Consider the following 15045-nt stretch of genomic DNA (forward strand, 5'->3'; position numbering starts at 1 on the left):
ACCACAATGCCCCCACCGCACTGTGCGCTAACAGGATGGGTGAAGCACACTTTTAATTGACTATGCTTTACTGTACCTGACGCAATGGTTGCGTAACGTGCTGCGCCGTTTTCCCTATCTGTTGCGTTGCATCACATGGAAAGCAACGCAATGGCCCCATGAAAGTATTTTAAGGGCTCCACTTCACTAGGGGGCGACTTTCAGAGTTTCCCTGCATGCAAATTTGGACAGTGAAATGCACCCTATTGAAATCAATAGGCTGCCCTCAAATGGGGGGGAAAAAAACAACAGTTGGCAACAAAAAGTCACATCAAGCACGTGAATCCTAATAGCAGGGATTCAAATGGGTGCTTCCATCAGAGCAAGTACCGACGAGGCGCTAAGCTAAGAGACAGACTGCATTAGTTATATGATCCCTTGTATTGCCTGAGGAAGTGGGATATACCCGTGAAACGCGTTGCACCCTTCTGGAGTATGTAAATAAACCAATTTTTGTTGTTAAAAACAGCAATCCTTTTTGTGTCTGCACTGAAGGGGTAGGCCCACCACTGCCTACTTCATTTTAAACTTTTTAACTAATTGTTTTTATTCTTCTGGCGCCTCTGTACTACTGCATTGACGTGTGTATTTGCACTTCTGGAAATGGACCCTAAGAGCTTGTTTCCACCGTCCACTGCATGGCTGCGAGACTGCAACACTTCCTGGTTTGCAAATAAGCAGATGAATCCCAGAAGACGTGCCATGCACGACTATGGGATTCGCTGCCGCCCGCACGGAAAAATGCTGCAGTGTCGACCGAATCGCTATGGCAATGATTCGGCCAATGGCAGCATTATCCCCTATGGCAGAGTTTGCCTGCGCGATTCGCCTGCCAGGAAACTTTGAGGATTCGGTCCGATTTCAACAATAGCGGAAATGGGCCATAACTGTTAACTAGCTGAGTAATTTGATACATTTATTATTATTATTATTATTATCATATTGCCAAAATGTTCATTAGGAAACAGTGAGTTGTGATTTTGCTTTTGTTTTGTCTTTTCCTTTTTTTGTTTGTTTTTGTTTCTGATACCATGACGTAAGTAAAATTCCATCTTTAGCAACTTAATTTCATTGTCATATAAGATAAAGTAAAGATGTGCATATATTTAAGTTAAAGCTAAATATCATGGGCACTGGTGAGACAGAGTGATTTTCTCCGATGTCTCGCTTTGGAAACAGATCAAAAAAACACTAACAACCACCAATAGGTGGCACTGTGGAGTTTCACAAAAAACTATATCATACGTTTTCCCCCCTTTACTGTATATTAGACTTGTATCGTAAGTCAGACTTACAAGCAGCGAGACACAGGGACTTTGTGGGTTTAAATGGTTAAATAAAGCGGCCACGACATAAATACTATCAATACACTTTTTTCTGAATGTAATAGTTTAGTATCATGTTTTGCTGTGCTGCTGATGTTATGATTTATACTAAGTAGCAGAATAGTAACTACCGCTGTTTCCTGTAAACACAGTAAGGTGTCTGCAAGTGTTACAAAATATGCATAATTGTAAATACATACACATTTTACTTCCAGGGCTGTGGAAAGAAAACTGGTGAATATTTGACAGTTAGATATTGACAGGGTTATTGATAAAATAACAGGAGATTCTGTTGCTGTGAATGAAATATAGTGATATTAGACAGTTTAACAAATTAGGCATCTTCTAAAAAAGTGTTCTATATAAAGTACTACAATGTGTAGCAAATACTATTGTAGGTTATGTTAACATTATCTTACACTAATCATTATTACTAAGCAAGTGACTCTTTAGAGGTGGTGGAACTACAAGCCACAGCATGCCCTGTGCTGCCATGTGGAATTTTATACACCTAGAGACCTGTTTATAAATAAATAGTGTTCTGATTACTGATTGCCCCTACTTGGTTGGTTTGTTTTAAAGGCCACCTTGTACCTTTAAGATTGCCATATTTACATATATCTGATTAATTACTGTGCTGATCAATGATCTGATTGCCTACCATAATTACCCTGAAATGGCGAGTCCTAGCTCCATTCGCTTGATTGGAGCCCTGGACAGCATTTGGTGAAAAAAAAAATATCCCCCACTGACCGCATTTACAGATGTGAATTAATACTTTTAAAGTGGTGATTTGTGATTTTGTGATTAATAAAGTGTCGATCATCACCACTTTATATACAGGGCGATTGTCATTGATGGCATATACGGTAATTATCACCAATAGTGGCGATCACAGAAAACTGCCACACACTTAAGTGTAGTCATTTAAGAAGATCATCACTTTTATACATTTGGTAACCAGCCGACTGGCACCATTTCAATCAGGCCCGTTTTTCAATTTTTTTTGTCTTGTTGGGTTAGCCAAGTACCATACGACACTGATTGTACAATCGTTCTTAACCATAAAACATTTATGTGGTATAAGGCTGCCTTCACGCTCCATTGCATTGCACATCGACAAAAATAGAATTCACAAAGATGATCAAAAGTCGCAACGCATGTGTACAGGGGTGGGTTGCGGTGCGACGTTCACAGTGGGGCGGGTGCACTGAGGTACAATAGTGTGTGTCATAGTAACGCACTGCATGCAGCGCAATACAGCAAAATGTGTGCCTTCATTGCATTCCTGCTGTCACAGCCAGGGAACGCAATGCAACGGTCACTGAGCCAGGGAACGCAATGCAACGGTCACTGTATGCTTTATGCTTGCACCGCCCCCAGAACTGCACTGCCCAGTAATGTACTGCATATGCACATCTAAGCATGGCGGTATCAGCTTCTAGACCAGGCATGAGGCTGTGTTCTGCTGAAAAGTAACTAACTGACATACATAAGGGGTAAAAACTCTGCTATCTGGCTGCAATATATAGCAACAGGAAGATGCAGAATTCCCAGCAGAACAGAGAATTCAGTCCATGGCAAGTGCACTATTCAGCTATCCATGTGAGACCTGGCACCCACTAGGCTTGTGATTTGAAAAGCTCTTGCTAATGTAATGCTATGGGTGTGATCCCACTTGAGTGATGTGATTTTATAAAAATCCCCATTAACTTTGCATTAGCAAGAGCTTTTACAAATCACAAGCGCTTAGAAAGCGCTGCTAGTGGGTTTGAGCCCTGAAGAAGCCCTTAGATAAGCTCACATACTTGGTGAAATAATACACGATTGTGTATGGAGAGATTCATTACATTGATATACTGTATATTCTATATGTGAACCTATAAACTGTGAACCTGTACTGTAAAAGTGGCTCTGCCATAATGCACAGCACTGCTTGTCCACACGGCCCAAGGGAGGAGTCATATGGTGATGTCATTGCATACGTGGTTCCTCGAGCATAGAAAGGACAGGCTGAGACCAGAGAAAACGCACCTTACAGCTGGCGTGCTAAAATGCATCTGCTTCTGTCTATTTTCTAAAAATAGATCCATAATTTAAATTTTAAACCAATTATTCCAAATTCTACAGGCTTTTGTATTAATTGTGCAGAACCCTCCTGATTAGGTTAATAAGTAGCCTCAAACAAAACATCCCCCCCAACACAAATGACACTGTGCACCCATCACGTTTTTTTTTTTTTTACAATGAACCTTGTCCATAACACAGTATGCAGTTGGGGGGCCAGGAGTTAGGCGGAGCCCCATTGCTTAGCTATGGGAGGCTGTTTCTATCGCCCAAGGCATTGAGTCCCAATCCCTCTCTGGTGACAATACTCAGAGGTGTGTACAAGGCTTTAGACTGCAATAGGAACAAAACACAATGACTGACTATGGTAGAGTATAGATTGTAAGATCTTCTGAGGGACAGTTAGTGACATGACAATATAGACTATGTAATAGCCCTGCAAAATGTCTCAGTACTACATAAACATACAATAACAATAATTATTATTAAATAGATGACAAGAAAGGAGCCAGCACAGCCACTTCCTGCAGCACCGACCCCCATAGCTACTAGCTCTAACCTTATCAGGCAGCTGTCTGTGACTGCCCCTCCCCCGCTGTCAGGATGGCATGTCCTTAAATGACTCAATATTTTTAATAGATTAGACTTGAGATTTGACATTAAATCTAATGAAAATTGATTAAAACCATGGCATTTATGATCAATATTACAATTGAATAGTGATTGGACTTGCCTGGTAATCGCTCCCAGGGGAAGTGTGGGGAAAGGCAGTGGCACAGGCAGCAGCACTGTGTGACTGAGGTTTCCATAGCTTTGTACTGCATTGAGACAGATGAAGCTGAAATAGGCCCTAGGTAGACAGAGGTGCCTGGCTGTTCTACTGACCACATGTTATTGCTCCATTGTCATTGCCTGATGAAGCGGGATCAAACCTGCGAAACGCGTTGCATTGTCCCCCGGAGTATGTAAATAAACTCGTTGTATTTGACAAACACATTGGCAATTTTTGTGTGTGCTTGGAGGAGGTAAGTCCACCACTGCCTCCTCATGTTTTAAACTTTTTAGATAGTTTTATCCTTCTGGTGCCTCTGTATCCATACTACACTAAGATAGTACCTGTGGCTGCCCTTAATGCTCCTTTTAGTGAGCTGAGGGAGTGAGAGGTCAGAGAAGCTGACAGCCAGGTGCTCCTATTAACGGAAGCAGGAAATTTGAGTGCCCACTAGTGGCGGAAGCTTGGGTATCACTATAAGGGCCCCATTGTATTTATCGGTAAGGAGAAATTTGGATGCCTGCTAAATATCGGGAGTTTGCCATTTTTTAAGTTTTTTTTTTAATTGTCGCAGGACAGTTAAGGTTAGCCATGAGGGAGGAAGGGTTAAGGTTAGCCATGGAGGGGGGTGGGGACAATTAAGGTTAGCTATAGGGGAGTGGTTAAGGTTAGCCATGGAGGGGGGTGGGGACAATTAAGGTTAGCTATGGGGGAGTGGTTAAGGTTAGGCATGGAGGGGGCGGGGACAATTAAGGTTAGCTATGTGGGACTGGTTAAGGTTAACCATAGAGAGGGGAGGGACAATTAAGGTTAGCTATGGGGGAGTGGTTAAGGTTAGCCATGGTGGGGACAATTAAGGTTAGCTATGGGGGAGTGGTTAAGTTTAGGCATGGGTAGTGGGTGTAGTCAGTATGAGAATAGGCTTAGGTTTAGTAAAATAATCTGTAATAGGTAATAGTAAAACATCTGTATTTAATACTGATATTTTCGCGGTCCCCCGGTTGTATGCGGGCATTGGGAAGCCTCCCCGTGGTGCTCCTGGATAGTGCTAATGTAGCATGAATTAATTCCCGCAGGGCGACCGCTTTGCGGCATTGGTTTTTGACCCTGCATAAGTCGGCATGCGAAAGCGAATGCATATTTGCATGAGCATTGTCTCATGAATAGCCAATTAGGCCAAATTTGCTTAGACAGTTATGCCAGGTGTTCACTTGGTGTTTAATGCACGCATTTAACTCTCTGTGTAGTGATACTGATATTTTACAGTCATTTTTTACACTTAAATAGTGGAATATCTGTAAATATACCCCTATTCTACTATAGGGTTTCCTGGGTGCCCAAATATCTGGTTGCCCTTTTTTTTTACGTACGTCACTTGGCCCTCACTAGGCCCCTGGGCACCTGCCTAGGTTGCCTCATAGCTGATCCTGCTCTGCATCAGACAGTACAAAGCTAGAAGCTGTGGCAATGAAATTGATATTAGAAAAAACAAATTTCTAATCATGCAGAGAAAAAGACAAGCAAAAAAAAAATCAATATTCAGAAGATATTGATTATTTCCCTGATCTACTCCAAATTGCATAGTGTATGGCTAGCTTTACAATACTACCTATTGAGCTTGCTGCTAACACCTTCAACTAGGCTGTTTCAAGTCATACTTCCAGAATTGTAAGTTGTACCAGGCAGGGGTCACACTTGAGTAAATCTGCAGCGTTTTGCCGCAGACAAGGAAACTTGTGCGGAATTGCATATAATGATAGTCTGTGGTGCTGTTGTGTTTCCCGATTCCGAATAGCGTTAAAAAATACAACCTGCACCACTTAACCGCACAACGCATAAGGTTTTTAAAGGAAATCAATAGCTACCGTGAAAAAACCCCGCTAGTTAAAACATTATGCAAATTGCACAATTGTGCAGCAAAACAAATGTGGAAAATCATCTACGATTCCGGCAGATGCAAGTGGCTGGATGGTGTAATGGTTAAGGGCTCTGCCTCTGACACAGGAGACCTGGGTTCGAATCTTGGCTCTGCCTGTTCAGTAAGCCAGCAGCTATTCAGTAGGAGACCTTAGGCAAGTCTCCCTAACACTGCTACTGCCTATAGAGCGCGTCCTAGTGGCTGCAGCTCTGGCGCGTTGGGTCCTCCAGGAGAAAAGGGCGATATAAATGTTATGTGTCTGTGTTTTGTAAGTGTGATCCCTCCCTCAATCTCAGTAGATGCAAAACACAACAGCTTCTATACATCGTAAGTAGAATTCTTCCCTGTGCTGGAGTTTGAAGTGGAGCTGAACTCTTGCACAAGACAGAAGGATAAAAAAGAGGAATGCACCCTGTATGTATTTAGAGAGTTTAGCCTGTCTAATACCCCCCTCATATCATGCTGTTGCGTATCTTTTAGAGTAAAGAGGAAGTTCTGAGTTCAGGTCCGCTTTAATAAAAGAACATCACTAATTTCATTTTATATTTTTTCTAGCATTCATTTTTATCATACTTAAAAATCAAAAAGACATCCTTGTTTTTTATTCCACTTTACTTCTTGTAACTTTGTCATTTGTATCTGCAATATTACACAGTTTTTCTATTTAGCTATACACTGCAAGGGATCCCAGGTCTCTCCTGTGTCAATGTGTTTCAGCCACTGAAGTTTCCTGCTGTCAAGATAAGTATAAAATAGTTAACTGAAATGTGAAAGTTCAAAGGGCAGGGAACCAACTCCAGGACGCTCAGATTACAGGCTGGGGACAGGCAGGCAGCGAGAGGGGGAGATCGTCTCTCTCCAAACCCCAATACTGGATCAGTCTCGCTGTGTCTGACACTCAGTGATAATTACACCCTTCACAGACAACAAGCAAGCTGCACATCTACTGAGCTAGCCTACTTCCCAGCTACAAAGAGCTGTGCTGTACAGACACCTAGCTGTGATAATGAACATAGTGCATGCACAGCGTGCCTGCTATTGTCAGCCACTGGAATATGTATGGGGAAATGTACAGCACCATAATCAAATCATGCAAAGCCATTAAACATGAAGTGTGTGTGTGTGTGTGTATTTACTGTATACATATACACACACCACACATACGTCCATACTATACAATATATACACATGCACACACATACACAGTGATATATATATCTATATCTATCTATCTATCTATCTATCTATCTATCTATCTATCTATCTATCTATATATATATACTCGCACACACCACATACATCTATACTATACAATATACACACATGCACACACATACACAGTGATATATATATATATACTCATTCACACACACACACACCACAGACATCCATACTATACAATAGTTGCACGTGCACACACACACTATACACACACACACACTATATACACACACACACACACACACACTATACACACACACTATACACACACACACACACATACACACTATACACACACATACACACACACACACACACATACACACTATACACACACATACACACTATACACACACGCCCACACTATATACACACACACACACACACACACACACACACACTACACACACACACACACACACACACACACACACACACTATACACACACACACACTATACACACACACACACACACACTACACACACACACCACACACACACACTATACACACACACACACACACACACACACACACTATACACACACACACTATACACACACACACACACACACTACACACACACACACACTATACACACACACTATACACACACACACACACACACACACACACACACACACACACACACTATACACACACACACTATACACACACACACACACACACTACACACACACACACACACCCTACACACACACACACACACACACTATACACACACACACACTACACACACACACTACACACACACATTCTAACACTGCTGTATAGTTGTGCATTAACTTGAATGCACGTATCAAGGCACACCACAAACTTCATACACACTATGCACTAGAAACTCCCATTGCAGTCTGGTCAAATTGTATAAAAGTTTAGCACACACGTGTTTCTCCTACATTAGACACAACCCCTCTCAGCCCTTTTGCTAATATTTTTCTGTACAAATACCCCCGACTGTGAAGCTGCCCCTAGTCTTACCCCCAGCTCAGACTCCTCTCATGTTAATCATAATGTGAGGTCTCCCTGGCTATTGTAAGGAGAACAGAAGCAAACATACAGAGGATCGCATGGTGTGTGTGCCTTGCGACCGATCCGCTCTGGCTGCTGCAGATGGGGCAGTTTGCAGCTGGATGCTGAGTGGAGAAGAGGTTAACATTTGTTCAGCATCCACCCTTGCGATGCCAGAGCAGATTACTCTCACGGGAGACTGGCAGCTGGGGAGAGAAGCCTGGCAGGGGAGGGGTTAATCGATAAAGACGTATAAAGTAGAATAAAAAAAAAAGATACAAAAAATAAAATAAATCTCTTTACAGCAAGAGCAGCGATCAGCGCAGAAGGCAAGCCTTTGTGGAATAAATTCTCCGTCAGGATCAGCCTCCTAACCCCCCTGCTACAAAAGAAGAGAAGAAAAAAAAGCCAGGGTACCACCGCACCGCAAAGAGTTAACTCAGGTTCAGTCCCAGCTGACAGTCAGCTGATCGCCGGTGATTGACAGCTCCCCTCCTTAAAGTTTATATACTATTATGCTAATGAGGACTGGGCATCCGATCTCCCATTGGTCCGCTGTCCCCAGTCCATTTGCCATTTGGAGAGTGACGTCAGGGCAGCTATAAAACTCAGCAATGCTTTTAAAGTGGCTCTGTTGAATGATCCTTGAAAATCCCCTTTTCTTGCCTGAGAGTCGCTGGTGCTCCCCTCTCCCTTTCTCCACATTTTCTGGGACCTCTTGCAAACTTTGATCATGAAGTGTTAAAAGAGACTGAAAGTAGTTGGTGCTGCTTAACCCACGAAAGACTCAATAAACAGCCAAGACAAGAGAGAGAGAGAGAAAAGCAGCGAGAAGTCATTGAGCGTGCAGAGCTGGAGCAGCCGGACTGCTGGGATGTATGAGGGCGCCGCTATGGTGCTCTGATGTGATCGCCTCTTTTTCTCCAAGTGCGATTTGGGGGCGACAAGCAAGAGAGCAAAGCTGGCTCACCCCGTGCCAGGAGGTCCCAGCAGCAGCCTGGTGTCCCCTCTGCCACCCCTGTGGAGGACTGGGAACGGCAGCAGAAGGATGGCATCAGAACTGGCAATGAGCAGCTCCGACCTGCCCACCAGTCCCCTGGCCATGGAATATGTTAATGACTTCGATCTGATGAAGTTTGAAGTGAAAAAGGAGCCGGTGGAGACCGACCGCATCATCAGCCAGTGCGGCCGCCTGATCGCCGGGGGATCGCTGTCTTCCACCCCGATGAGCACGCCCTGCAGCTCGGTGCCCCCTTCCCCGAGCTTCTCGGCCCCCAGCCCGAGCTCCGGGAGCGACCAGAAGAGCCACCTGGAAGACTACTACTGGATGACCGGCTACCCCCAGCAGATCAACCCGGAGGCTTTGGGGTTCAGCCCGGAGGACGCGGTGGAAGCCCTGATCAGCAGCAACACCCAACAGCAGCAGCAGCAGCAGCAGCAAGCACAGCAGCTCCAGGGCTACGATGGCTTTGCCAGGGGGCAGCAGTACGGCTCCTCGGGTGGCATGCCCGGGGAAGACTTGGGCTCTGCAGCCGCGGTGGTCTCCGCAGTGATCGCAGCCGCGGCAGCCCAGAACGGTGCTCCTCACCACCACCACCATCACCACCACCATCCTGGTGGCCACTCAGCCGGAGTGCCTCCTTCCTCGGGAGGATCGGGCGGAGGAGGAGGCGGTGGAGGAAGCTCCCCATCGTCCTCAGTGGTGGCCGGTCTGCACCAAGCGCCCCACCACCACCATCACCACCACCACCACCTGCACTTCGACGACCGCTTCTCCGACGAGCAGCTAGTCACCATGTCCGTGAGGGAGCTGAACCGGCAGCTGAGGGGGGTGAGCAAGGAGGAGGTGATCCGGCTGAAGCAGAAGAGGAGGACCCTGAAGAACAGGGGCTATGCGCAGTCCTGCAGGTTCAAGAGGGTGCAGCAGAGGCACGTCCTGGAGTCCGAGAAGACCCAGCTGCTGCAGCAGGTGGAGCACCTCAAGCAGGAGATCTCCAGGCTGCTACGAGAAAGGGACGCCTACAAAGAAAAGTACGAGAAGCTCTTGGGAAGCGGCTTCCGAGAAAACGGCTCCAGCAACAGCGACAACCCCTCCTCTTCTCCGGAGTATTTCATGTGAGTGTCTCTCCCTGAGATTCTTCTCTTTCCCTTCTCTCTCTCTCCCACTCGCACCTGGGGTATCACTAAAGGGGCATCTCCACTCCTCTTCCATCTTTTTCACACTCACTGGGCTCTTTAGTCAACTTTTCCAAACTTTTGCAACTTTTGCAGGACACTTATTTCCACTTATAGCTGTGGAAGGCCCTTTACTAAATACTTACTTATATATAGTTCCCCCCATAAATACTTACTTTTATATAGTTCCCTCCATATTTTTTAGTAGTAACAACTATACCACCGTCATTCTGCATGCCCAAAGCCCCTAGGGGGTTTTAGGTACTTACTAGTTTGTTTTCAGAATTTGGGGGTCAGTAGTGGTGCATTTCTCACCTTCTGTTATGATACCAGAAACCCTCTATATCATGTAATGTTGAAAATTTCCACATGCTCATACAGCCTGAGCCTCTCCTATCTCCAGTGTTCATGTTAGTTGAAGAGAACAAGGGTCCCTTTACCAGATGGTCCACTTTCTATATTTTCTTTTTTTTTTCTGGTTTGAATTTTCTTTGACTTTTTACGCCCCTGCTTTCTTGCGTAATCCTGCATGGTCATGCTTTGCAAATATCATCTCTTAATGCTGGAAAAGTTTAAGTTGTGAGGGAGGATTTAATCACCCAGCCAAGCTGCAGATAGTTGCCAAATGTCTATTTCTAGCCACAGTCCCAGGTTTTGAAAATCCCTCCCTGGATGCTTTGTCCCTGGTGTTCAGTGTTGACACCTCATGTCATAGTCCTGTTTTATCAGTTATAAATGGTTAACTGAGCGTTCTCCTTCCCTCCCTGAACCAACATTTACAAGGCAGAAATATACTTACAGCTCACTAGAACTTACTTTAATAGACAGTTAAAGGCTGGGTGGATAGTTCTCGCTGGTCCTTGGATACAGTAGTGGGCATGCTGGGCTTACCTGCTCCTGCTTAGCACTAGACCCCTCCATTGTGTTTTATGGGATACTTTGCTTAGTGGGCTGATTAACAGCATTTTTCTGAATGTTTTTACAATGTGTAGAAGCTCTGCATGTCCACTGTGTATTAATTGTATCTTATAGCTAGCCCTGTTTGCTTAGTAGCCAGTACTAAGCCGATGTAGGGTGAGGACCAACCCCAACCCATATAAGATAGAAATCAATCTTCACTGCTTCAGTGGGCTGAAATGATAACTTTTGATTGCTCGTATTAAACCAACATCACAATCTAAACCCTTGGCACTGGCAATGCACACTTTATATCCTGTATATTAAGACATTGCATTGCACCAATTCTCAAAAGAAAAAAACAGTGAAAGAAAATTGTGACCCCAGATTAAGTACTGGAAAGAGGTCACGACTCACGAGCTACAACCATCTGACATCGCCTTGAATTGTTATAGCTATTGAACTGGCATAGCAATAACAGTGCCTAAACTGCCCGAGAAAGTTTACAGTATTTTCTTTTTCAGAAAACTTTGACAGATTCATTTTTAGAGAGTTTGGGATGATAGAGTGGGTGGGGGTTTGCATAAGACTTTTCTTCATCCCCTTTTCTTTACATGCTATTTCTGGCTTGCTATACACCTATCTAACGCCTTTGCACTCATATGAAGATTGCTCTTTTAAAACAAACCATCCACTTTATGTTTCTGATTTTGTTTTTAAGGACAGAAAGAAAGAGAGAAAAAGAGCAGAATTGTTGCCATCCCGAGTCCTTCATATGAGCTTGCAATAAAAACAAAAAATGTGAATTTTTAGACTATCTCGCTGAATTCATCATTTTAAGAGTTGCTGACCTAAAACAAAAAAATAAGAGGAGATGACGTGTAAAGCAACCTGCCAAAATGAAGCCTTCATTCAAACTTCAGTGTTTCATGTGACTGACTGTATGGCCCAGAATGAGTGAAACTGGCCTACCATTAAACCCATGCTCATCTCATGCATTGTGCTTGCTGTTAATGTCTTGGCAACAAAGAACTGTTAATGTCTTAAGCCTTTATGGGAAAAAGAGACAATATATTAATAAGAAGGCCCTGCATGCTGGACATGTATGGTATAATTATTATTTTTTTTTCTTTCTTTTTTTTTCGCTTTGAAAATGGACTTCTGGACAAATTATAGCATGACACCTACTTTTTGTTACTCATCACTTTTTTGACTTAAAACAAAAAAGTGCAACCCAGACCCTCCCTTAAAGTTTGCATCTACTACAGAAACATGCTTTTTTGTTTTTATTTTTTATTTTATTTTTTTTGAAATATGCAAAATATCAGTTTTATTGTTATTATTTTGAATGCACTGATTGCTTTTCCTCCAAAAGATGGCAAATGGATTTTGTTATTTAAATGTGGCAAAATTAAGAAATATAAGCAACTTTGATAGATGTCTTATGAAAAAAATGTTTTGGGACTAAATGCTGTGAGCTAATGACAGTCTAAAAATGTATTTAAAAAAACAAACAAACACCCTTTTTTTGCATTTGGTTGCTGTCGAATGTGGAATGCTATGGGTTTGTAATACATTTCTTACATTTATTTTTTAATTGAATCTGCTAGCCCTTTTAGAAATGTTCGCTACAGATGAAGGATTGTCATAGTTTCCATGGAACGAGTTAGACCCATTTTAGAAGTCATAGATTAATGTCAATGCTCTTTAAGTTGTTCACTGTTGTGACGTTGAAAGATGTTAGAAATCAAACTGTTTTAGGTAGTTTTCAACGCATGTGCTTGCAACTTAAATATAAGTTGGGTATGTGTTAAAAACCCAAGCTTTACCACTGACTGTATTTGAGAACCAAAGTATTAAAAGGGTAGTTACCCTATGCATATTCAAAGGGTAGTTACTTTCATAAAATGTGTTTTTATTTTTTTTCATTTTTTTTCGCTCAGAATTGAAGTATTTGGGACTGAATTGCACTAAGATATAACCTCCAAGCATATAATAAAATGCAAATTTGTTTAGAACGCTAATACAAAAATGCAGTTGTAAACAAGAGAATGGCATTACTGCACAATTTTAAAACAATGCAGATTTGTTTGTTTTTTTCTTTTTTAGTATTTACAGTATACTATTGTGGTGCAGAACTGGATCTTCTGTAGCTTCACGTATTCCACAAGTCTTAAATGCAATAACCAGGAAAATTTATAATCAGGGACTGATAATATGTCTTTTTACAAATGAACGTAAAATCTCATCCATCGTAGATAGAAATCTTTCTCAGCTAAATAATGTTATTTTTTTTTCCTATCCATATTTTGCTGTGCAAAATTTTTTTTTATATTTTGAGTTACTAACGAAACGTGTTGTATTTTGTGCTCTGTCATTTCACGTCCTATGGTCATATTGAAAGAAAAAAAAATAATCTACAATAATAAACTGCAGTTTTTGATTCTGTGCCTGCCTTGGAAGTATGATTTAAAATATATATGTTTCATATAATTGGTTTGAAGGTGTGCGAGAGCGTTTTTGAAAAGTGGTGGCCAGGGTATTCTGAGTTTTGGGGTAGCCTTACACGAAAGCAGCATAATTTGACATATTGGATTTTTTGAGTACTGTTTAAATATTTTTTTTACATTTACAAAAAGTTTTCTGTTTGTCTCCCTTTCCCATTTAGACTTCCTCTAGCAAAATTACTTTTTCCACCTCTCTGCAGCGTCGCTGTCATTTTTATGCCGTCCCTGATTTGCTTTAGGACACTGTTCTCTAGCAGCCCACACATAAACACATGAAATTGGCTTTTTTTATTATTTAGACTACTCTGTAAGTCTTCCTTTCATACTTATTTGCTAACAGGCGGTGTGCCTTACAGAGGATGGTGTCAATAGTGTAGGCAGAACGCGTTGTTAGGTGCAGAAAAAGCAGCGACAAACTTTGAAAGGAAGTCTCACAGCTGCTAATTGCAGCAGTAATTAGTGTCACGATCACATATCAATCTCCTGATGTAAGTTACTTTGTTCAAGGCATCATTTTCAATCCCTGCAAGAGTATAGGCATGGGACTATGTTAACTTCAGTTGTACTAGGGAGGCAGTACGTGTCATGTGTACATGTGTGTGTATTCATACATGTGTATTCCTCTCTCTCTCTCTCTCTCTCTCTCTCTCTCTCTCTCTCTCTCTCTCTCTCTCTCTCTATATATATATATATATATATATGTATCACAGCTCATGTTCCTTTCAGAACTGCCTGACAAATACTAAACCAGGTCTGCCATTGGTTTTCTGCTGATCACTGAACCATCAACCTTTGACATATGACCTTTTGTGTTACACTGATGTTTGGATAATGATTACAGATCCATATTCTAGTTAATTTAGGTCCATATTCTAGTTAATCTTTAGTGGAAGGATAAACAGAACAGGATTGGGAAGATCCTGATGTGCAAAGATGACCTCCTTTCACATTTTATTCCCCCCCCCACACCATTTTTTTTCTTACAGATCAGTTATTAGCATTTGTCAGCCTAGCGTAAATCAGTCATTGGCGAGCCTGAAATCTAATGCTAGCGTGGCAGTGTTCTGTGACATATTATGTGTCTGTATTTTG

General features: G+C 42.4%; 1 protein-coding gene across 2 annotated transcripts; it reads left to right on the plus strand.

Annotated features, from left to right (window-relative positions):
- Positions 1–8996: 8996 nt before the first annotated feature.
- On the plus strand, positions 8997–13334 carry MAF (MAF bZIP transcription factor). 2 transcript variants are annotated; one of them, XM_068259488.1, is made up of 2 exons: positions 8997–10489; positions 12168–13334. In XM_068259488.1, the coding sequence occupies exons 1-2, from the start codon at positions 9423–9425 to the stop codon at positions 12223–12225; spliced, it is 1125 nt and encodes a 374-aa protein (XP_068115589.1). In that variant the 5' UTR covers positions 8997–9422; the 3' UTR covers positions 12226–13334. The 2 variants fall into 2 exon arrangements, with proteins under 2 accessions (XP_068115589.1, XP_068115588.1); XM_068259487.1 differs by having other exon boundaries at positions 12173–13334.
- The last annotated feature ends 1711 nt before the right edge of the window (positions 13335–15045 follow it).

This window comes from Hyperolius riggenbachi, chromosome 11 (assembly GCF_040937935.1).
Source record: "Hyperolius riggenbachi isolate aHypRig1 chromosome 11, aHypRig1.pri, whole genome shotgun sequence".
Classification (NCBI taxonomy): domain Eukaryota; kingdom Metazoa; phylum Chordata; class Amphibia; order Anura; family Hyperoliidae; genus Hyperolius; species Hyperolius riggenbachi.

What these genes read in the sequence shown, in the direction of transcription:
- MAF (XM_068259487.1), top strand. Translation starts at nt 9,423, where the DNA reads ATGGCATCAGAACTGGCAATGAGCAGCTCCGACCTGCCCACCAGTCCC. An exon ending in TCTTCTCCGGAGTATTTCAT is followed by an intron (nt 10,490 to 12,172) that starts GTGAGTGTCTCT and finishes TTTTAAGGACAG; the next exon opens with AAAGAAAGAGAGAAAAAGAG.